This window comes from Protopterus annectens, chromosome 8.part0, assembly GCF_019279795.1.
Source record: "Protopterus annectens isolate FY-2018-M chromosome 8.part0, PAN1.0, whole genome shotgun sequence".
In the NCBI taxonomy this organism is placed as follows: Eukaryota; Metazoa; Chordata; order Ceratodontiformes; family Protopteridae; genus Protopterus; species Protopterus annectens.
The window spans coordinates 1219564076-1219589077 of record NC_056741.1 but is presented as its reverse complement, the minus strand read 5'-3'; the positions used below and the strand labels follow the sequence as shown (position 1 = coordinate 1219589077).

The window sequence follows — 25002 nt, the reverse complement described above, 5'->3', positions numbered from 1 at the left end:
TCTGTGCATACCTTCTCCAAGCACTACAACCTACCATTATACTCCAAATCTAGAGCAGGCTTTGCCACTGCAGTCTTGCAGGGCATTTTGGCTCCTCCTAGTTCCTCCTAGTTCCACCTAGTGCCTACCACCCCTTTCTTAGCTTTGGGATTCTACCCATCTGTTATGACTGCAGCTGTATGCACGATGAACATAGTACAGTTTTGTACCTACCATAAATGTAGATGTTAGAGTACTAATACAGCTGCAGTCCAGGTTTCCCTCCCTCCTTCCCCTCTTGGGACAGGCCTATAGACTAACACATGCTCATACAACCTGATTGGGGTATTCATTTATGATGTATTTGCTTGCAACTATTGTATTTTGATTATATTGCACTGCATTATTACACAAATTTATGTATTGCCTTCCTTCTGGGGGCACCTGACATCTGGGGCAAGAAAAACTGAAGAAAATGGCGTCGGCTGGTTCCTTTATACCCCTGTCACACTGACGTCAAGGAAGAAGCAACGACAACTGACACTGGACCTAGACTTTGGAATTTGGCCGACCGAGGACCCGCCTGACGGCAGGAGAACCCATCTGTTATGACTGCAGCTGTATTAGCACTCTAACATGTACATTTATGGTAGGTACAAAACTGTACTATTGCCACCATTACTAATGTTTTATCTGTACTTTGTTTCACCCCATGTACCTTCAGCAAAGGGTAGTGAATGGAATGCAAAACTGAAGTTCTTGCTCAGTCTGCATGTAATGCCACATAGTCTGCATACAGGTACTTTGTTGATCTGCCCTCTGCAGCCTGTTTGCTAATGTAGTCCATCACCAGTACGAATAGCGGTGGCTCAGAGCTGAACTCTGGTGTACGTCCACTCCCACTGAGAACCCGTGTAAGATTGAACATTGTTCGTACTTGAGTCATTTTGGCCTTTTATATAGCATGCACTAATTCTACCAATGTTTCTGGGACTTCAAACACAGCAGTACTGCCCAAATCAGCTTCCCAGGGATTTTGTCATCTGGTTTCTCCAAGTTTAGGAACACCCTGTTGGACTTTTTTTTTTTTTTTTTTCATTTCTAGCTTCTTTTCAACTAATTATCTCACTGCAAACATCGGGTCAGTTGTGCTGCATTCTGATCTGAATCCGAACTCGTCTCTCTTCTTACTTTCTACTACTGTGTATCCATTTGTCAGTCACCCTCTGCAGATTCTCTTCATACTACTGTGAGTACCCTCAAGAGACATTTCTTCAATATCTTACCCAGCATCTTTATCTTTTCTGCTGTGACCTCATTTGAGCCTGCTGCTTTTCCTGACTTTATTTTCCTAAGTGCTGTTCTTACTTCATCTAGGGTGGGCTCCTACTCTTTTCTCATCTTAGGCTGTCTGGGACAGTACAGCTTTTTGAGGGTTTTTCTTCATTCAGAACCTGCTGTAAGTACTCCTGTCTGCCTTTGCTGTCCTGTGGCCTGGTGAGCAGGTTGTTGCTGACGTCCCTTATGAAGGGTGTCTGACTCTGTAGGTGGCATAAAGAAACTGGATCAGGTTGCAAGACAAAGACAGAAAGATGAAGATAGTCACTTTCCCAAAGCTGGTAGAGTGCCTCCAGTGCCCTGTTCTTTGTTATTGCAACTCACTTCTTAGCTTCTTTGTTAGCCAACCAGTATTCCTTGCTAGCCTGGTCCTTCTTTTCTATCTCATACTTTTTCCTGCACTCTTTCTTTTGAGGACTTCTTGGGCTTCTACTTTCTACCACTTGCTTTCCCTTATGTACTGTATTTCTATACCTGGCTCTGCCACATATCTGTTCTGTAGTCCTCACACATGCTGTTTTGAGGCACTGTCATTCTTCAGCTCCACCTATTTCCTCCTCTTCCTGGGTACTAGAGCCCCGAGTAATTCCTTAAACTATTGCATGACTCTTTCACTGGGGATGACTTTGCAATCACGGATTCTACACTAGTGCCCTTTCTTTACTACGAGGGAGTACATCTTAAGTTGCATTTTGGCCACTCTTGTATGCGATCTTGTCATGGTCTTTCTTTGAGCCATGTGTTGGCTGCTGTCAGTTTGCCGGACAGAGGTGTAGAATGGCTTCTACTTTATTCCTGTACCCCACCCATGTGGACCCAGACAGCCCTTGTATCCTGTTCTGTCTGTCCTGTTATGAGAGTTCAAGTTATCCATTGTCAACACTAATTCTCATCGTCCTGCTTTATCTAGTAGGTCCTGCAACTGCTTTATGAATGTACTGTTTTTTTCCCTCACTATCACAACCCTGCTGTGGGGCATAAGCTGATGTTACGAATACTGCCTATTGATTACACTGGAGTCTGATTGCCATGAGTCTGTCACTAATTTTGATGATATCCTTCACTGCCTTCTGAAGCCTCTCACAACAATTCCCATACATTTTTTACTTCATCCTTCTCCTGAGTGTTAGACTGGTTTTGCATCCAGCTTTTACTCAGAGTTATCCCAGGTAACCCAGACTGGACACCTGGACACAGTCTGGCCAGTAGCTTATTGACCCAGGGCTGGTGGACTTTATATTGAGCACACACTCACCAGTAGGGCACCTACACCTCTCCCACTGTTAGCATGGGTCACTGGTGTATGTTGGGTCCTCAACACACTTACCACCAGCAGATACCCATGTCCATTTGGTGACATTAGTCAACGTGATGGCTCACCTAGAGCCATATTTTACACCTTGTCCTCCCAGGCCATCAAATATTGTACCTCCTTAGACTGACACGCCAAGCCAATTATTAAAAGTTATTTTTTGGTGGTAACATGGCATCATCTTTGGGAGAAGGTAGTATGTTGCTCAATTCTAGGCTCATACCTGCCTGAGAGAGAGAGACGGTCAACAATGTCTCTATCATGTCTAGCTCCATATATAGTCAAAGGGAGGTACGTCTCATGTCATTAACACCCACATGGACTGTAACAGTCATACTGGTACCTGTGATCCAATGACCTGAGTGTCTGTGTGACTTGACTGATCCTAGCCCCAGAAAGGCTGCTAACCGTGATTCTCTCCTTAATCAGTCTGGTGAGGGAGACATCAGTGTGCCTTATTATAAAGTCACCACTGACAGGAAATTTGGCTGTGTGCTGATTTGCTTTAAGGGCTTAGCAGAAGAGGCATTGGATGCATTGTTACTATGTGTAGGTATGAGTGATGTTTTAACGGAGTGTTTACGTGATGACTGAGGACCCTTTCTTTGATTGTACTCTGTGAGAGGTGTTAGTGTTTTAGGAAGATTTACCTGCAAGGGGCTCGGTACAGCGGTAGCGTTGTTACCCCATAGCAAGAGGTTCTCCCGTTCGATTCTCAGCATGGCTTGGGAGTGCCTTCTGTGTGGAGTCTGCATGTCCTCCCCGCGGTTGGGTAGCGTTCAAAAGACATGCGTGCGTAAATGGGCGTGCCTTAGTTGAAGGTCGGGCGTTGAGCTGGCACCTCGGCGTTTTGCAAAAATCTACTGCCAGTCATTAGCGGATCGGAGTTCCTCTGTGGCGACCCTTTACCAGGAAAAAGCCGAATAGACAAACAAACCTGCAAGTGCCTCAGCATACGTAGTTTTAAATTTAAGAGTTTTTTCCATGTGCAGTAAGCATGGTGCAAGTGGTGTTTTACAGCCTCTGCAGGATTAGTTTTGGCTGTTGGAGAGAGTTTTGCCTCCAGCATTAAAGTGTATTTACACCTTCTGCATACTTGCATCTGTTTTATTAAGAATAACTGGGTTGTTAGTATACATAAGGCAATTGCTCTAATGCTTCAGAATGCCCATCTCAGCCAGACTGGCCACAGCGATAGAGAGATTCAGGAAGTGTATATTCATTGCTGCTGATCTATTGGGGAGGAGTGAGGGAAATTTAAATATTGAATAGGTCAGTAAGACTAGGAACTTGATTATCATTGCTCAGCTGTGTGCAAAATAGATGCTCTAGTAGTTGAAAAAAATCTTTTGAGACAGTAATGCCACAAGAGTGTAGACCACAAATCCTCCTAATATAAAAGTTGGAGTCCAAATGCTTAAATCAGAACAAAGACACTTTTAGAGCAACAGATGCAGTAAGCTTTCAACCAGCAATTCTCAACTCGGAAGGGTGTAAGATACCTCTTCCACAAGAGTGTAGACCACAAACCTTCCTTATGTAAGATAACTAGTTTGAAGCCCAAGTGCTTAAATCAAAACCAAGAGGCTTAGAATTTCAGTTACAATGTAAACAGCCTGTTAACAAGCAGTGATAAATGCAGCAGATTAAATGCAACTGAACACTTTTAAGAATGTGCAGCAACGAGCTAAGTAAAGTAGGCAGAAGCACAAATACAGTAAAAGCAGCTGAATAAAGTGCATTTTTAAGTCGGAAGGGAGGAAACTGAAGATAATTCAAGTTTGAAAGACTTGGGGGGGGGGGGGGGGGCTTCCCAGCTGAGTGCTAAGTAGAATGAGCTGATGAGATGGGACTGTGAGGAGTATTCAAAGTCAGATTTATATCTGGGGAGGGCAAGTCAAAAGCCCCCAAGTTTAAAAGTACAACAGCAGAAGGGCGGATGAGTGGAGAACATTCAATACAGATAGAAATCAGCAATAGTCAGGCAGAGAACAGCAAGTCAAACAAGCACTACGGGTAAATAAAGATGCCACTAAATATTTGTAGCTAAATGAGGAATGCTATTTCTCGGTTCCTCCCACTAATTAGCTGGATGCTATTCACTGCCTGCAAAATAATTCTTTCTAATTGACCCCAACTAAGATCTCAACACTGTAAAATGAACCAAAAAAAAAAAACTTAAAACAAAATGCATTACAAGAAAAAGATAAAAATAGAAGTAACCAAACCTCAAATGAATAACTTCATTCCAAAATCAAATGCAGACAGATCAGCAATAGTCAGGCTGAGACTTTTAGCTAGAAATGGAAAATTTTTTAAAAATTTTCTCTTTTTCTCTCTGTGCTGCCTTTATTAAGACCTATAAAGGCAAATGAAAATATTTTCTATTTGGGCTCTTGCCAGGGTTAAGGGACTTGCCTGATGGAGGGGTTTAAATGAGTAAGACACCTTATGGTCCATGTCACTTAATGTAATTGCCAAGTTTGCCAGGAGGCTGGATCTGGCAGAGACTTATCCTTGCATTTCTGGCTTTGTCTAACCCAGCTTTGCAGAGGATTTCAAGGTGATCTTTGTGGACTTTTCCTGTAAGGTGCATCTTGCTGTTTTGTGTAGAAATAGACTAGTACCTGGGAGAGAGGGAGACAGAGCCCTAAATATACTACAAGGTGAAGATGTTCTTCGTGTTTCACTGTTGCAGTCATCACATTTGGGTTATCTGCCTGCAGGTAGCCCTCAGCCGGCCTGAATACCAGTGTCTTTGGATTTTTGCATCGGATGCTGTCGCTTCTTCCATGACGTCAGGGGTATAAAACATGCAGCCGACGCCATTACATCACTTTCTTGCCCCAGATGTCAGCTGCCCCCCACAATGGGAAGCAATTATATGGTATGGAACACCCCCAGCAAAAAGCAAAGACACATGGTAATACTACATACCAAACAAAAAAGGAGAGGTAGAGCCAAGAGAAGTCTGGGGGTTGGAGGGAGGGTAACCAGGACTGCAACAGTGAATACACTCCAACATCTACATTTATGGAAGTGTACACAACTGTACTATGTTCTTCGTGTTTCACTGTTGCAGTCATCACATTTGGGTTGTTTCCCAAAGCTAAGGAAGGGTGGAGGCAGTTAAAAAGCACTGGGGCTAGCAATAAGTCCCTGTAAGACTGCTCTGGCAAATTCAGCTCTGGATTTAGAAACAATAGGCAGATGGTAGTGCTTGGTGAAAGTGTGTACAGAGCTCCAGGTGGCAGCTTCCAGGATGTCCCTGGTAGGAACTCCTCCGAGAAGTGCTGTAGAGGTAGATGCAGCCTTGGTGGAATGTAATCTTATCCCCCCTTGGGGTAGGTTTTCCATGGCGCTTGTAGCAGAAATTGATGCAATGGGCTATCCATCTGGAAATGGTTTCCTTTGAAATGGCATTCCCCTCTGCCCCTGCAGCAAAACTTACTAGCAGCTGGTCAGACTTTGAGAGGCTTAGTTCTGTCTAAGTAGAATCTAAGCTGTCTGTGCACATCCAGAGAATGCAGTATCCTTTAGAGATGCTGCAAAGTCTTACATGTAGTCTCCGGGACAAGATTATAGGCATTGGCCCAGAGAGCAGAGGCCCTCTTCAGTTTCGAGGAGAGTACAGATAACCAGCAGTACTCCTGATTCTATGTTAAAACCTCCGCAATAGAGATGGAGAGAGGGAAATCCCTTCTATATCAGCTTTGTTCCAGGCAATGAATGCATGGGTCACTGAAGTGATTTCCAAGTGTTGCCATGGCAAATGTTTCTTGGTGGGGGGGTGCTTTTCAGGAAGTACTGAAGAGTTTGAGCTCATTCTTCTCATACCGGACTGTCTTCTGCTTGGGCAGAAGTAAAGCATTCTGCTTATGCAGTGACTTGCATATTATGGGGCTTATGGACTGGGCTGTGTAGCTTGGAAAGGTTATGTGCTTTTGGCAGTCCTTAGTGTTGGCTCTTTGTTTAGACTGCCAGAACTCTAAATATTTCTGTGAATCTAGTGTTAAGGCCAGTATCTCAAGTTTTCATATGGTAAAAATGATCTGGAATTAGTTAGCTTTAATGAACATACATTGCAGTAATCAGCTGTTTAAAATTCCTGGCAGTTTAGCTTCAGAAACTAGATTGCTGGGTGTGGCCTATTTGACATTGAAACTGTACACAAAAAAAATGTGCTGTAATGTCATGTTTTAGTCTGGTAATACAACTGGTGTTGCAGCTGGCTGAATTATTGCTGACCATTTAATACCGTGTTACTGTCTAGCCTCTGAAGTCTTGAATGAAGGAATTTAGTTGAGAAGTCAAGTATACACTTAAGAATGCTGTGAGTTGGAGACTGCACTGAGTGCCAAAAGGCACTATGAACTGGGGTCATTTGAAAAGGAGAATTATTTCTTCCATGAGGTGCAGAATTCTCAGCATTGATCATATTAAGTAAGGGATGTGGGGGAAGGGATGTTTTGAGAGGCTTTGTTCCCCACAGTGGGGAAAAAAGGAACAAATTTGAATTGATGTTTGCAGCAGTATCCTAAAACCAGCTGAGGAAAACCTCTTATAGCATTGGTGTTTAAAAAAAAAAACAGATTTGAACACTGATTTGAAGAAAATGAGTTTCTTTTACCTTTATTCATTGCGAAGTTAGTGTTGGTGGAACAAATAGTTATGAAGGCTGTTGGCTTCCTTACACAGTGGTTCCTTGGAAATAGCTTGCTTATACTAGAGCAAAAACTTGCTTGATCATGATTTTTGTGCATGCCTTTGGGGAGTCGTCGTCCCCCCCCCCCTTCCACAGTGTTTTGCCATGTGCAGGGTTTGTTTTCCCATTGTGAGGGGAAAAATGGTTTTGATTTGTGCTGGTAGAGTAAATGTGTTTGTCATTTGTTTTCCCAGTAGTAATTTGAGTGATCATGTTCTGAACTTCAATTATGTATGTAGTTGAGAGATTAGCATTGTGCATTTCTGATGTCCATAATTTTTTTTTCTTTGGGATTCTTATCTATGTGTTTGTTTTGCAGATCTCTACACTGACTTCGTGAAGTTGGGGAGCCAGCCAGAGAAGTCCTTGTGCCTGTACCAACAAGGGCCATATTTTGTTCTTTGCTCAAGTTATGAGCATAGGTGGCGGTGGAGACAGAGGCTCACGCTACCCTTACAGGAAGAATCCCAACTGGAGTGCCAGTCATTGCCAGAATTCTTTTGTTTCTGATTATAACAATTCTTTGTATAAAAGTACTCAAGTAGAATTTCTCAGAGGTCATCGAGCAGACGCTTACTTAGAACTGCAGAATCCTGGAACCTCTGCAGTAAGAAATACATTGAGTTATTCAGCGTTCTGTAACCGTGTCCAACCATTCAGTTCCAGCAGTAACAGGTACAGTCAGAAAATTAATGCACTTTCCTCCAGTCTCCAAAAACTGAGCCTTGGGGTCATTGATAAAGAAGATATTCTGACTGTTTTAAAAGAACAAAGGGAACCGCTTACTGCTCGTTCTATTTGTAAACACCTTGGAATTAATAAAAAACAAGTTAATCATCACTTGTACAGACTATTGAAAACAGGGCAAGTTGAAAAAATTGAGGCAGCCCCACCTCTTTGGAATAGTGTAACATCTACATCAACAGTCCAGTATTCTGATAGACAAGAAGGAGTAGAGAGATCAGTTAATAAATATTCAGAGCAGCAGTCTTGTGATTGTTTATACAGTGACAAATCAGAAAAAGAAGAGGAGACAGAGTTAGACATGGCAGAATTAAAAGAAAAGATATGTGAATATCTATTAAGTGTTGACAGTTCTTCAGCACTTAATATTGCTAAGAACATTGGCTTAAAGAAGGCCAAAGATGTCAACAATACTCTCTATAATTTAGAGAAGCAAGGTGATGTACGTAAGGAAAATTCAAACCCTCTTACGTGGGCCTTATCTGACAAAAAACGTCAGAGACTGGAGAAGAGAAAGAAAGTGATTGAGAAAAAGGATGACAGTGTCGAGGAAGAGATGAAAGTAGAGGATAAAGATGATGATGAAGAAGAGATGAAAGAAGAGATTTCTGTCCTCGCAGAAACTGACGTAGCATGTAGCAGTGCAGAAGCCACTGATAATGTAGCGAATGGTCAAGTTGTGAAGCATGAAAATGAAGTAGAGAATGGTAGTGTAAAAACTCCTCCTGTTGATGCTGGAGGTGAAAAGGGCATTGACCTGTCATCTCCTGGTTTGGACTGTGATACACTTCAAAATTGTCAGTGGGCATCTGATGACATTCCAGTAGGCTTAAATGTAATAGATCCACATACGGTGGTGCTCCCAGTAATGTCTTCTGACCTGGTTGCCCCTAAAACAGAAGAAGAACTCAAAAAGGAAGAGCTGCAGAAGCTGATTGCTTGCTATGAGAAGAATCCTATTAGTGGACTTATGGAGTATGCTCAGTATTCTTTAAAGTCATGTGAATTAATTTTGCTTCAGCAGAGTGGTCCATCCCACCAACCAAGGTAAGATGAAATAAACAGATTGCGTAGAGAATAATTTAATGTGACTCATTGATAGTGTGTTGTGTTCATAGTCAATGAAATGACTTTCAGATAAAATTTCTTTTTGAAAACATTGAAGTTCATTAAGTGCATTAAAACGAGGTCAAGTATTTATTTAATATGTAGAAAATAATTGACATTTGGTAAGTTAAAAGAAAATTAACTACTTCATCCATCTGTTCAATCCAGCTTTTGGGTTCTGAGATTCTTGTCAGAGCTGATCTAGCTTTTTGTCAGTGCTGTCAGTCTGTAGATCCTGAATTTTACCCTTCCATAAAACACTGTGCCCCTAGATGTTCTTCGTGTTTCACTGTCGCTCCAGGACTTGTCAGGTCGTCAGGGGTATAAAAACAAGCAGCTGGTGCCATTACACCAGTCTTTCTTGCTGAGAAGACCGAAGCAAAAGCAGTTCGCACGAGTGCTGGTCGGCCGCTGCCTGAGTTTTCGTTTCTGAATTGAATCATCCTGAAGTCTTATAAAACTAAGTACCCCATTGGGGATTCTTTTTTCGTGCTCTAACCGATGTCGGAAAATGTTAACAGTTGTCTCGCCTGTGGAAAGCAAATACCACACAGAGATTTCCATTCTTACTGCATCACCTGTTTAGGCCCAGACCACAATGTCCCTTGCTGTCGGTTTTGTGCCTTGTTCAATGCCCGAACTATTCGTCATTGGGCCCTTATCGTAGCTAAATACTTTCTCTCGCTCTCTGTCTTCCGAAATTTCTTTGGTAAGCCATCCGACTACCGATCTTCCAAAAAAACGTAAGGATAAAGACAGAGACAGACTGCACAGGCCCAGAACTGCTGACTACGCTTCCGTTAAGCTAGTCAGTTCACCGGTACTCGGTGAGGTGCTTTCGCAGCCCCTGATGCCTGCTTCGATGCAGGCAGCTACCAATACCCGTTCAGAGTCCGGTATGCCGCAAGACTTTTCTTTGACTACGGAGCGTGCAGATGTCTCTACCTTGGATGGGTCCAGAGCTGCTGTGCTGTCAGTGTGACAGGAGTACAAGAACCAGCAGACACCATTTTCTTCAGTCTTTCTTGCCGCGCAATGCCCGAAGCAGTTCGCAAGTGCCGGTCGGCCAGCTCCTGAAATTACGAAAATTTTGCAACCGAAGTCTTCTTGAAAGCTAAGTACCCCATTGGGGAAACTTTTCTTGCCTTAGACTGATGTCAGACAAAGTTAATAATTGTATTTCATGTGGGAAGCAAATACCGCATAAGGATTTTCATTCCCTCTGCATTCCTTGCTTAGGCCCAGACCACGACGTCTCGGTCTGTCGTTTTTGTGCTACATTCAACAAACGCACCATTAAACGTCGGGCGCAGTTCGCTCAGCACTATTTTGGCAAAAAATTTTACTATATTATGTCGTTGGATACTCCGACTCCAGTTTTGTCTAAAAAAACGCAAAGATAGGGACCGACACACGAGGTCCACGGCCTCTACCGACACCACGCCAAAGCCGACTACAGGTGGTCCGGTTCTCAGCGAGGTGCTTACGCAGCCCCTGCCTACCAACAACACTTCATTGGCGGTGTCTACTGTGCCCGAGGTCGCAGGCTCCTCGGCCCACACCCCGACTACAGATACCGAAGCCACTCTTGGTGGTGAAACTCAAAATGTAGACAAGTCTGCCTCCTCTCAAGGTGTCTTCAGACCTTCCTCTTCTTTTTCCATCAAGGCTTTCACTAAGTCTGAAGCAGCCATGCATTCTAAGAGACAAGCTACACAGGGCCCTTCTCCAGGCCCCATGCCTAAAAAACGGATGCTTAAAATGGCTGAGGATTTAGTTACTCTTATCAGGGGTTCTCAAACCCCCCCCCCCCCCGGACAAAAGGCCCAGAGTGGAGGAAGAATCCCCCTCCTCTGACCAGGCCTCCATTATTTCAGAGCACTCTGATGAACAGGAACATTCTTACTCCCCTTTTGAAGATTCTGATGCAGAGGAGTCCATTTCCTCTGTCCCCCCCCCCCCCCGAGGATTACTCATTTGGGGAAACCTTGCATACCTTAAGGGAACACTTCCATTGGGAAGGCCAAGAGTACTCAGATTCCAAGAAAAGGCTTGGGGATTTTCTCTTGCTACCTCAGCACACAGGCCTGTGGCTATACCTCCTGTCTTAGACATCCTGGATGTGTATTCGGAGGCCTGCCTTAACCCGGACTCTCTACCTCCAGCTCCAGTTAAGCCTGACAGGTACTACAGGGTTCCTGACTCACACCAATTTCTTTACAAAAGCCATGCTGCTGACCTAGAAACCATCTCACAGGGACCCAATGGAGTTAAGGCCTCCACTGCCAAAAATCCATTGCCTTCCGAGAGAGATTCCAGATCCTTAGAAAGGTGGGGGAAAAAGGTATATACCTCGGCTACCTTAACCATGAGGGCCTTAAACTGTCAGTTTCATATGCTAAAATACCAACAGTTTCTGTTATCTCAATTGAAAAGTAAAATGTCACAACCTGAACAACCAGACTTGAAGGAGTTGCAGGATTTGATGCATAGTGCAGAACAAGTAGGTAAACATACCTTACAATGTGGTTTTGATGCTCTAGAGGCCTCATGTAGAGCTACTGTTACAGGCTCAGTCATACGCAGGCATGCTTGGCTCAAGGAACAAACCTTGCCTGATCATGTCAAAGCTAAATTACTAGACGCCCCTCTTCAAAAGGATGCACTATTTGGGGCAAATGCCGAGGAAGTATTACGAAAAATGGAGGAAAAAGCTAAATCAATGCAAACTGTGAAAGAATTTCTGCAAGTTCAACCACCACGTTTTAGTAGAAATTGGCCTTCCAAAAACTGGTCCTTTCCTGCCACGGACAGACCCCAAAGAGGCAGATACAGGCGCCCGAGGGGCAGAGGACAACCACAAGGATCGTACAGAGGCAGACAATGGCAAGCTCCTACACAAAAAGGTGGCGAGGACAACTCACAATCTTTCAGAAAGCAAACCCAATGACTTTCCCCTTTGCATGCCAACCAGGTCTCAAATGGCAGCCCCCTTAGGAGGAAAGCTGGCACTATTCTCAAAAAATTGGCATGTCACAAAGGCCAAATGGATCCTGGACATTATAAACAGAGGCTACAAATTCCACTTTCATACCCTTCCAAAAATGAGAGGCATGCCAAAACTGCCAAACAATCAAAGGGCAGAGGCACAAAAGCAAATTTCAGATCTTATAAACATGAAAGCTATTCAAGAGGTACATACACATGAACAAGGTCAAGGTTTTTATTCCAGGCTATTTCTGGTGCCAAGGAAGGGAAAAGATTGGAGACCTATTTTGGATCTTTCCATCCTAAACACATTCCTACTGCACCAAAATTCAAGATGCTCACTCTACAGCAACTTCTTCCCATGCTGGGCAAGGAGTCTTGGCTGGTAACATTGGACCTCAAGGAGGCATACCTGCATGTCCCAATCAGACAAAATTGCAGAAGATGCCTCAGATTTCTTGCAGGTTCAACCCATTATCAATTCTTTGCATTGCCCTTTGGCTTATCTACTGCACCCAGAGTATTCACGAAATGCCTGGCATCAGTAATTGCCTACTGCAGACTTCAAGGGATACAAATATACCCTTATTTGGACGACTGCCTGATCCAAGCGGACAGCAAGCACATTATTCTGAAACATCTGGCTTATGTAATAATGTTATTAAACTCTCTGGGATACACAGTCAAAAAGAAATCAAGGCTAATACCCTCTCGAAATATAATTTTCCTGGGTGACATTTTGGACACACATACCCAGATGGCCTACCTCACGCCAGAGAAGCAGGGGCAACTAATTCAATATTTCAAAACACTGGCAAATTGCACCAGGCTGACTGCAAGGAAAATCCTGCAGGCTCTGGGATTCATGGCATCTTGCATCTTGCTAATCCCATGTGCAAAGCTGCATATGAGAACTACAATGGTACCTAAAAAACATATGGTCTCAACACAGCCACAGTTTGGAAACAATAATACCACTACTTCCATGTCTGCAAAAGGAATTTCTGTGGTGGGCTCAAGCATGTCAAGCAAACACAGGTCTTCCATTCAGCAAGCCTCAAGCAAATAGTCATCACAACAGACGCCTCGCACTACGCCTGGGGGGCGCACATGACAAACCGGTGCATTCAGGGCAAATAGTCCCAAAAAGAAAAGCACCTTCACATCAATCAAAAAGAAATGCTAGCAGTAATAAATGCTATTATAGCTTTCAAGGACCTTCTACAACCAGGTCAACTATTGATAAGAACGGACAACACCACAGTTATGTGGTACATAAACAAGCAGGGAGGAACACATTCCTATCCCCTATGCAGACTGGCCATATCACTTTGGAACATGGCCATGGATTTACAAATGGAACTACAAGCACAGTACTTGCCAGGCAAGGAAAACACGCTGGCAGACAACCTAAGCAGGAATATGACAGATCCACACAAATGGATGTTGCATCCAAAAGTTTTTACAGAAATAATCCAAGAATTGGGAAGGCCAGACATAAATCTCTTTGCCTCCCACAAAAATCATCAATTGACAAAATTCTGCTCAAGGACCTTACACCCAAAGGCCTGGAGAGTGGACGCTCTCTTTCAGCTGGACATTAATCACAGTTTATGCCTTCCTGCCTCTTCCTCTGCTGCTCAAAGTCCTATTTAAGACCAGAGCAGACAGACCGAAGATGATCCTCATTGCTCCGGACTGGCCAAGGCAACACTGGTACCCACTCCTGAGGAGCCTGACTCATGGACCCTGCCTCTAATGCCTCTTCTTCTGACTCAGCACAGCTTCAAAACTCTTCACAGTCAGCTAAAAACACTCAATCTAGCCGCATGGAAGATTCCTTAGCATCACAGCAGGCCCTACTCTCCAAGGAGGTGCAGGATGTCATTTTGGAGGCCAGAAGGCCATCAACTAGAAAAGCTTACTCCGCAAAATGGAAACGTTTTTGTGTCTGGAATGAGAAAAAGGGCCAGAACCCTGGAAAACTGAATTTACCTCAAATACTACAATATTTGGCTGAACTACTAAGCAGTGGACTTTCGTTCTCCTCCATCAAAATCAGTGCCTCAGCCATTTCTGCAGAATACAACACTGATCCTCCTTTATTCTCTGACCCTCTTTTAAGACAGTTCCTCAGAGGGGCTAAGAATTTAAGACCTCCAAGGAAACAACCAATACCTGCTTGGGATCTAAATTTAATTCTGGAAAAACTGACTTTGCCTCCTTTTGAGCCAGCTGCTTCATCAGATTTGCAATATTTGTCCTGGAAAACAGCTTTCCTTCTGGCTATCACTTCAGCTCGTAGAGTTTCAGAACTACAGGCCCTCATGGCTGTCCAGCCTTTTATCATCTTCCATCAGGACACAGTTTCATTATGAACCAGCCCTTCCTTTATGCCTAAAGTGGTATCCAGGGTAGCTTTAAATCAGGCCATACATTTACCTACTTTTTATCCCAATCCTCAAAACAAAGGGGAGAGATTACTACATTCCTTTGACATCCACAGGCAACTGCGTTATTATTTGGACAGAACAAAGCCTTTCAGAAAATCAGAACAGCTCTTTGTGGCCTATGCGATAGGAGCTCCAGGAAAGCCAATTTCCAAGCAGACAATCTCAAAATGGATAGCCCACTGCATACGCTTTTGCTATTCCTTTCATGGCAAAACTGTTCCTATAGGCATTAGAACTCATTCCACCAGGGCCACAGCCACCTCTGCAGCCTTCCTCAGAGGAGTTCCTACCAAGGATATCTTGGAAGCAGCCACTTGGAGTTCTGTGCATACCTTCTCCAAACACTACAACCTACCATTATACTCCAAATCTAGAGCAGGCTTTGCCACTGCAGTCTTGCAGGGCATTTTGGCTCCTCCTAGTTCCACCTCGTGCCTACCACCCCTTTCTTAGCTTTGGGATTCTACCCATCTGTTATGACTGCAGCTGTATGCACAATGAACATAGTACAGTTTTGTACCTACCATAAATGTAGATGTTCGAGTGCTAATATAGCTGCAGTCCAGGTTTCCCTCCCTCCTTCCCCTCTAGGGGTATTCTTTTATGGTGTATTTGCTTGCAATTACTGTTTTTTGATTATATTGCATTGCATTACTTCATAATTTTATGTATTGCCTTCATTCTGGGGGCACCTGCCATCTGGGGCAAGAAAAACTGAAAAACATGGCGTCGGCTGGTTCTTCTATACCCCTGTCATACTGACGTCAGGGAAGAAGCGACGACAACTGACGCCGGACCTAGACTTTGGAATTCGGCCGACCGAGGACCCGCCTGATGGCAGGAGAACCCATCTGTTATGACTGCAGCTGTATTAGCACTCTAACATCTACATTTATGGTAGGTACAAAACTGTACTTTCTCTGTACTTCCCTTTTGGCTTATCCACTGCTCCCAGAGTCTTCACAAAATGCCTGGTTCAAACCATTGCCTACTGCAGACAGAGAAAATTTAAATTTACCCTTACTTGGACAACTGCCCGATTTCAGGCAGACGGTCAGGAAAAGCTGTTGCAGCACCTGACATTTGTAAAAGAACTTTCTAACCTCCCTGGGGTACACTATCAATGAAAATAAATCCAAACTAGACCTCAGCCAAAAGATTGTATTCCTGGGATCAAGCTTGGACACTGCATCCCAGATGGCATTCCTTACTCCAGAAAAACAAGCCTGTCTAATAGGCTACTCTGCTCAAATGGCCACCAGAACACCGCTATCTACAAGGAAAATCCTGCAGGCCCTAGGGTTCATGGCCTCCTGCATTCTGCTAATTCCATATGCCAGACGGTATATGAGAAACTTCAGTGGTACTTAAATCTTTGGTGCCAATATTCTCAGGACCTGGAAACAGTCATACCTATCATACCTTGTCTAAGGACAGAGTTTCTTTGGTGGGCAGCAGCATGCACCCACAACAAGGGACTTCCCTTTACTCAACCCCACACTGCCCAGACCCTTACCACAGACTGATCAGACTATGCCTGGGGGGCACATATGGACGACAAGTGCATTCACGGCAGCTGGAGCCCAAGTCAATTTAATCTGCACATCAACCAAAAAGAGATGCTAACTGTTCAGCACGCTCGGACAGCTTTCAGATCCGTTCTGTCACCAGGACCCCCCTGCTAATAAAAACGGACAACACCACAGTTATGTGGTACATCAACAAGCAGGGGGAACCCACTCTGCAGGCTAGCCACGGCCCTGCAGAACATGGTCTTCGACATGCATGTTCATCTGCAAGCTCAATTCCTGCCAGGCAAACAAAACTCTCTGGCAGACTACTTAAGCAGAAATCTCCTAGACCCACGTCAGTGGCAATTAGACCCCAGCACTTTCAACCTTCTAACCCAGAAATGGGGGACCCTGCAGGTGGACCTTTTTGCCACTCCCCACAATCACCAGCTCAGCAAAGTGTGCACAAGGACACCTCACAGCAGGGCCTGGAAAGTGGATGCCCTATCCTTCCACTGGGTAAACCTCTCAATCTATGCATTTCCCCTTCTGCCTCTTCTCTCAAGACAGGACAGACCAAGGGCAATCCTGATTGCCCTGGACTGGCCACACCAGCACTGGTACCCAATACTATGTAGCCTGTCACCGGTGCCACCCTGGCACCTACCCCAGATCCTAGCCCTCTTCACTCAGCAGGAGGGACAGATCTTGTATCCGCAACTGCAAATCCTGAATCTTGCTTATACCTTGAATTCTCCTCCAGTGACCAGCCTAAGCAAGCAGGTGCTGCACGTCATTCTTGAAGCCAGAAGACCCAGTACAAGGAAATCCTATGCGGATAGGTGGAAAAGGTATTGTTCCTGGATGCAATCTAAAGGAGAGGAACACAGCACTGCCCTCCTTGCCTCTAATCCTGGATTACCTAGCACATCTACTCCACAGAGGCCTGTCCTCCTTCTCCGTTAAGATCCATGCCTCTGCCATCTTGGCTCATTGGAACATTGAGCCACCTCTCTTCTCTCACCCTCTAACAGTTCCTGAGAGGGTCAATCAACTTGAGGCCAACAAGGAGAGCACCCACCCCTGCTTGGGACCTTAACTTTGTACTGGAAAAGCTCACGCTACCCCCATTTAAGCCTGCATTCCTCTCTTGGAAAACAGCCTTGCTTCTGGCCATCACTTCAGCTAGAAGAGTGTCTAAGCTACTAGCACTTACGGCTGTGGGACCCTTCATTATTTTTCATGCTGACAGGGTCTCCCTCAGGATAAACCCTTCCTTTATGCCTTAAGTGTTGTCCAGTGTGACTCTCAGCCAATCTGTCAATTTGCCAACCTTCTTGCCTAATCCTCCTTAGTCGTGCACGGATATCTCAGATTCTACCTTGATAGGACTAAGTCCTTCAGGAAATCTGACCAGTTACTAGTCAGTTTTGCACCAGGGGCAGAGGGCAAGGCCATTTCAAAACAAACAATTTCTAAATGGATAGCACACTGTATCCATTTCTGCTACAAACACCATTGGAAACCAACTCTTCAGGGGGTCAGAATGCATTCCACTAGGGCAACTTCTACAGCATTCCTCGAGGGAGTCCCTACTATGGACATTCTGGAAGCTGCTACATGGAGTTCTGTTCACACGTTCACCAAGCATTACCACTTGCCTATCTTTTCCAAATCCAGGGTGGGTTTTGCAACAGCAGTCCTGCAGGGCATTCAAGCCAGCCCCAACTCTTCTTGACTGTCTCCACCCTTTTTTCAGCTTTGGGAATCGACCCAAGTGTGATGACTGCAACAGTGAAACATGAAGAACATAGTACAGTTGTGTACACTTACTATAAATGTAGATGTTCGAGTGTATTCACTGTTGCAGTCCTGGTTTCCCACCCTCCAGCCCCCTTGTCTCTCTCTCTCCTCTGGCTATTACTCATCCCCTTACTCTGCTATTGGTATTTACTTTTTACTGGTCGGGCTCCTGACATTTTGGGGCAAGAAAAACTGATGCAATGGTGTCGACTGCCTGTTTTTATACACCTGACGACCTGATGTCAGTACTGAAGCGACAGCAACCGACGCAGAAATACTAAGTCTTTGGTATTCTGGCCGACTGAGGGCTACTTGCAGGCAGATAACCCAAGTGTGATGACTGCAACAGTGAACACACTTGAACATGTACATTATGGTTAGTGTACACAACTGTACTTTTCTTTAGATCTTTTTTCTACCATTGGAAACAGTCAGTCCACTCTGTGACAACCAAGTGCTGTTACTTTCCTTATTAGTCAGGTATTTTTTTTTTTTCACTTTAGTGTAGTTTAGTTGACTACTACTGTTTATAAAATTAGCATTAGATTCATTGTCTATTTTCATCAGATTCAGCTGTGGGCTGTCTGATCTGACCAAGTCTAGCATCTGCACTAATTTTTTTAACTTTTCGGTTCCAGGGCACAGACTCTTCCCCTACAAATAATTCTCTGGCCACCACCCTGCTACTTTACCACTTGTTTGCTGCTTGAAGTGTTTGGTCTTGTGTCTGAGGGCCCCTTTTCTCCCTATACTTTACCTTTTCTTCAACTCCTCCCATACTGAGAGAGTTTTACTCTCGCTAGTTTAGAATATAATTATCTTGGGTATTTATTTAGGTAGTTTTAGGTGTTAAGATAGTATTTTGCATACTTGTGTTTTTTTCGAGTCTACTTCAGTGACCAACTTAACATGGAACAAAATAAATTGAGACAACGCCGAACGTTCACTTTAACAAACGGTCAGAACATCATAATTTTAACGTGGGAAAAGTCCGTTGGCTTTGCCCTTTTCCACACTGTAGTGTGCAATCTTGCAGTTGGTATATTTAGTTGGGGGTGTGAAGCCCCCACTTGGGTGGGTTTAATTTGCTGTGGTCTTTTAGTTGTGGTGATGGCCAAACTGCTTGTTTTCCCAGTTTAAAATTATGATGTTCTGAACGTTTGTTAATATGAACTTTTGGTGCTGTCGTCTCAATTAGATGTGGTTCTGTGTTATGGTAAGCTGGTCTACTGAAGTAGATCCATGCTTTCATAGAGTTTTATAGTAGTGTTTAAAGAAGTGCTTAGTATAGTTAGAGTAAGAATTTATTAGTTTAATCAGCCAATAATCTTGTTTGTGTGTGTGTGTTTGAGAGAGAGATCGTGTTTTGTCTTTTTTACTTATGGTTGATGGTTAGGGATTTAAAAAGTGCACAGAGTGTGGACATAAACTGCCCCCCAGAACCCTCCATTCCGTATCTGTATACTGTTTAGGGGCAGCCCATTTGGAGACTTTTTGACAAGCCTGTGCTTCCTTCAGTTATGACAGCTAGATGTGTGTATACATACACACACATGTATACAAACACATACACATGTGAATGTGCGGCATGTGTATATATGTGTAGGTGTGTGTGTGTGCGCGCGCGTGTATGTGTGTGTGTGTGTGTGTGTGTGTGTGTGTGTGTATGTATATATATATATATATATATATATATATATATATATGTATGTACACACTCGTATCTGTATGTATATCTATACATACAGTTCACATGTATGTGTGTATACATGTGTATATGTATGTATACACATACATGTATGTATATGTGCATATAACACACATATACATGTATGTATATGTGCACATCGGCTTTTTCTCGGTTAGGGGTCGCCACAGCGGATCACCTGTCCGCTCATGATTGGCAGTGGAGTTTTACAGTGTCGAGTTGCCAGCCCGGCGCCCAACCTTCCAAAGAAGGCGCACACATGCACACACTCACACCTAGGGCCAATTTAGTGTGTCCAATCTACCTATAGAATGTCTTTGGGATGTGGGAGGAAACAGGAGCACCCGGAGGAAACCCACGCAACCACAGCGAGGACATGCAGACTCCGCACAGAAGGCACCCAGCTGAGAATTGAACCGGGAAACCTCTTGCTGTGAGGTGGCAATGCTAACTGGTGTGTATATAAATTCTGATCTGATATTATTAATCCTCATTCATTCCTTACGCTTGGTTATGTGTTCCGCGCTCGGAACAGAGCCGGCCATTTTCCAAGCTCACGTCCGCTTCAAACTCTCGAGCTAAACTCTTACCCAAAATCCCCCTCTCCCTGGTACCCCAGATTTCGTTTGCCGCATTGCCATTCAGTCGTGTCAAGCTACTTCTCTTGAGCTAAGTACAGTCAGTTGTTGTTTTATAATTTTACAGATTATTCTACTGTCAGGAAAGTTCATATTTTATTGTCTCTTACTCTATCGCATCTAGCGTTCATAATTTCTTCAGGTTTTTCTGCTTCTTACTTTACCACTTTTACCACGAGGTATTCTCTCTCTACTATCGATGGTAATCCTTTTCCCTTTTCTTTCATAACTTCGGGTACTCTCTTGTACCATTGCTGGTACCTTTTCTGTTAATTAATTTGCTGTCATGGCAGATAAGAAATGTAGTCCGGGGCTTAAGTGGTGTTCTGATTGTGGACAAAAACTGCCTACTTCTGATGCACACTCTGTGTGTTTATTGTTTGGGAGCTTCCCATTTGTCTGTTGACCTATCCTGTGCTATTTGTGAGTACTTTTCTAATAGAACCTTGTTGGAAAGGAAAAACAAGCCGTTACTGAAGGGACTTCTAAAATCTCCCTTTTCAGAGGCTATTTTTGGGTCGGAGGCCTCAACCCCTCCTAGAGCCCATAAGAAAACCTTGGATGTTCCTACTAAGGCTAAATCTTTGCCTTCGTCCTCCCGCCAACCAAAACCTAAAAAGGCTAAAGTTTCAGCTCCGGAGCTCACTCATTCAGCCCCAGTGCTTTCGGTGCCTAGACCTTCGGCACAGAGGCCTTCGGCTCCATTAGTGATTTCAGCCTCTTCTTCTCCTGCAGCCTTCTATATATCGGCACCGAGGTGCTCCTCTGTTCAGACCATTACCACTGTATCGGCACCGACCGTTCAGTTGGTGCAGACCTTGACCGTGTCAGCTCTGAGATCTTCCTCGGAACCGATGCCTTTATTGTTGACTCCAGTTTTGTCGGTTCCAGCTTCAGCACAGACAACCACTTTGGCACCGATCCCGGTGTTGGTGCAGACCATGACCTCGGCACCGATGACTTCGGTGCAGACAGCAGTAGTCCAGTTTGTCTCTGCACTGTTTTCCTCTGTGCTGTCAGATGAGATGGGCACAGAGTCTGCCTCCTCTGTGGACATGCCTGTTTCTCCCGCAGTCTCCATGGGGTCTACTAGAAGCCTTTCCGAACATGTTGCGTCTTGTGGACCAGGTACTCTTGGCCAGAGGTATCTCACCCCTCAGGAACTATCCTTCCTTGGGAGGTGATCACCCATCTCCAAAGACCCCTTCTTACTCTCCTCCTTCATTGCCTTTGAAGTCCGTGGATATAGCACAGTCTTCCCCTTCTGCAGTTCCCTTTATGGATCTCACTAAGGAACCGTGGTTGCCTTCTTGGCAGGAAAGATGTTCTTCATCTCACATTGCTGCAGTCCTTACACTTGGGTAGTCCGCTGTCCTCGGTCGGCCCGAATATCAAAGTATAAGGCTGACGTCGGTCAAGGCGCATTAGACTGACATCAGGACGTCAGGGTACAAATGCGCATGACCGACGTCATATCCTCAGTCTTTTTTGCCGCGTGGTCCGATGCAGAAGCAGCGTTGCAAGTGCCGTTCGGCGTTCTGAAATTTTTCGAATTCGGAGTTTCAGACCGAAGTCAAAGTTGGCTAAGTACCCCGTTGGGGAATATTTTTGTTTTTTCTTGCCTCAGTGGTTTACCGGATGTCAGAAAAAGTGAATAACTGTATTTCTTGTGGGAAACAGATACCGCATAGAGTTATCATAATTTGTGTATACCTTGTTTGGGACCTGAGCACGGCGTTGTTGGGTGTCGCTTTGTGCTAGGTTCAATAAACGCACTATTAAGCCGTAGGTTAGATTGTGCCAGGTTGGTCTTTGGGAGCGGTGCAACTATAATATGCCGTCGGATACTCCGACGCCTTCTGCTAGCGCAAAGACAAAGCAGCTAAACCCAGACTAGAAGAGTCGTCCAACGGACGCCGGTTCTTTAAGGCCAGTGGAACCGTGGTTCCGCAGAGGCCTCTCTGGAGTCCCGGGGAACTTTGATTTTGCAGGATGTGGCCTCCCAGGAGGCAGGTCAGGCAGAAGGGGCTTCTCAGGTAACTGTACTCCCTCCCTTCCTAAGGTGACTAGGCCCTCTCCTTCTGTTTCTAAGGCTTCTCCCAGAGGTAGGTCAGGTATAGCCTTGGGGGACCCCAGTTTCCCGGTTTGGGAAACAAGCTTTGGGAAAAAAATTTATTCTTGTTCACTTTGGTCATATATACCCTCCTCACCAAAATTTATCCTGGGTCGCTTGACTCACAGGCTCCTCAAGACAGCCGCTCATGCACTCTTAAATGGACCGAAACCTATCTCAAGGAATTGGGCCAGTTCTGGCCCTTTTGCAATCCAATGCGAGACTGGAACTTGTGTACTTATGCTAGTGATATTCGATGTCCTGAAACAGTAATAACTTTCTCCTGGTAAAGGACGATTCTTCTGCAGTGCATCCTTATAAGGGCTACCACCTTGCCCAGAATCCTTTCTAGTTCATGGACTATTTCCGAGGTACATTGGACCAGGTGCTTGGGAGCTGACCCCAAATCAAATTATCTGCATCTCCGCGTTCATAAGCCTTTGACACGTGTAAGACAGTTCCCGTCCGTCTTAAGGATCACCAAGTAGTGGTTCATCTGCAGGACAGTCCTCTGAATTGCGGAGTCCTTCATGGGTTCGCAGGCTCAGGGCTCCCAATTCAACTGTAGGCACCTCCTGGTCAGGCTTACTTCAGTCTCCAGGTCACCCAGAGGACCAGCTAGCTTCGTCTTTACCCTAGTAAATGGAACCTGCCGTGAAGCTTGCAATCGAAATTTCTCTCAATTGACGGTTAACCTCCAGTAAGGGCCTGGGTGGACTTCTTCCTGCTAGAGGCTTCGATGTTTCGAAAACTGACTAAACTTCGAGTAGACAGATCTCTATGGATGATTGCTACCCTTCTTTCGCCTGAGATTTTCTTGTTAGCTCCTTTGCAGGTCATAACGGATACTAGACGTCTTATCCAGGAAGGTCTTGGAACTTTATATACCCTATGCCTTTGCTCCTCCGTTCAAGCCGAAGAAAGCTGTAACCTGCAGAAGATCGTACCAACGTCCTTTAAGGGGAAGGTAAATGGTTCCGGAGCCTAAGGAGTCAGGAACCTGCCTCCAGGATTGCCTCAGGAGCCAGGCATGCTAAGGGCTGTCCGTTAACCGTCTCCTCAGATCCAAGGTCGGCTTTGGCTCATTGGGTACAAAGCTTCTCTCCACCAGCTATAGTTCTTGGATGCATCTACTTTGAATAAGAAGACACACCTCTGCTTGAAGCTAAGTTATCTAAAAGTAGAGTCCCATTCAATCCTGTATTTCTGGAAACAGCTTGGGTAGCATGCTTCATGAAGTTTTGAGTTACAGACTGCGTGGACCTCCTTATTCTTTCTTGAGGGTCTCTCGATTACCTTCCTCTAGTATGTTTTCAGGATCTCTTCAGCGGATTTTATGGCAACCTCTTGATCCTTTCAGAAAACTAGGAATTTTACGCTGTAGCTTTGCGTACCCTTTCTAGATTTGGAGAGTCTAGGAGGCTTCTAATCTGATTTCTCACTCGGGCAATTAACCGTAGGTAACCAGGGAACTCAACTAGGTAAGATCCCTGGCACCCGAACTGTAGCAGGGGTCAGGGTTCTAAAGCCATTGTAACATCCGTCCTCCAGAGATGCTGGCACAGCTAGAGGAAGTGCCTTTTCAAATAGTTAATGGCTAAGCAGTTCATGTTGAATACCCAAACTTTTCTTTCCATTTAACTCCTTTGAAGTCTGGCGAAGGTATGACTGCAACAAAGAATAAGGCTAATCAGTTTCTACAGGTGGTAAATTTGGCATGGGTTTGTGTCAGAAGTGGCCTAGGTTTTTCTCGCCTGTCCTAGTACCAGGGGGAGACATTTGGATTTATCTACCTCAACACTGCTCTGGCTTGGAAAAGGGGACCTTGGGGGCAGGGGGTAATTCTCCTTATTCCCCCCCTTTGGGGATTTTTTGAATTTGGGGGGTTTGGGGGATTGATTTTTAAAACTTCCTTTTTCGGGGGCTTCCCCCCCTTTCCGGGGGAAAGGGGGGGAATTTTTCTTTTCAAGAAAAACTTTTTTCATTCCTTTTTTGGAGGGACCCCATTTTTTTAAATGGGAAGGTCAGGATTCTCTGATTCCAGGAAAAGGCTTGGGGAATTTTGTTTTACCCCAGAAGGCCTTTGGCTATACCTCCTGTTCTGAATGTTGTGGAAGATGTTTTGCAGAGGCTTCTTAATCCTGATTCTTTGCCTCCTGCCCTGTTAAACCGGATAGGTATTACAGGGTGCCTGAAGCTCATAAGTATCTTTAAGAGTCCTAGGGCGGACCCAGAAACTGTTAGTCAGGGGCCTAAGGGTGTTAAGGCTTCTGTTGTTAAAATCCGGTTCCTCCAGATAAAGAGGCCAGGGCTTTGGATAGATGGGGAAAGAAAGTTTATACTTCTTCCACTCTAGCTATGAGGGCTTTGAATTGCCAGTTTCACATGTTGAAATACCAAAACTATCTCTTTCCCAATTGAAGTCTAAGGTAGATGCTCTGGCGGAAGGTATTGAGTGTAAAGAGTTCAGATTTAGTTCATGTTTCTGAACAGGTGGGTAAGCATTCTTTGCAATGTGGTTTTGATGCTGTACAGGCCTCTCTAGGTGGCTGCCACTGGGTCAGTTCTTGAGCACGCCTGGCTGAGGGATCAGAATTTATCTG

General features: G+C 44.6%; 1 protein-coding gene across 1 annotated transcript in view; it reads left to right on the top strand.

Moving 5' to 3' along the window:
* Positions 1-25002, top strand: part of ADAR (adenosine deaminase RNA specific) — a gene marked incomplete in the record, with an annotated part of 1768745 nt that overhangs the window by 102632 nt on the left and 1641111 nt on the right. Inside the window, 1 exon segment of the mRNA XM_044079403.1 lies at positions 7654-9125. Coding sequence (XP_043935338.1) covers positions 7747-9125 — 1379 coding nt within the window.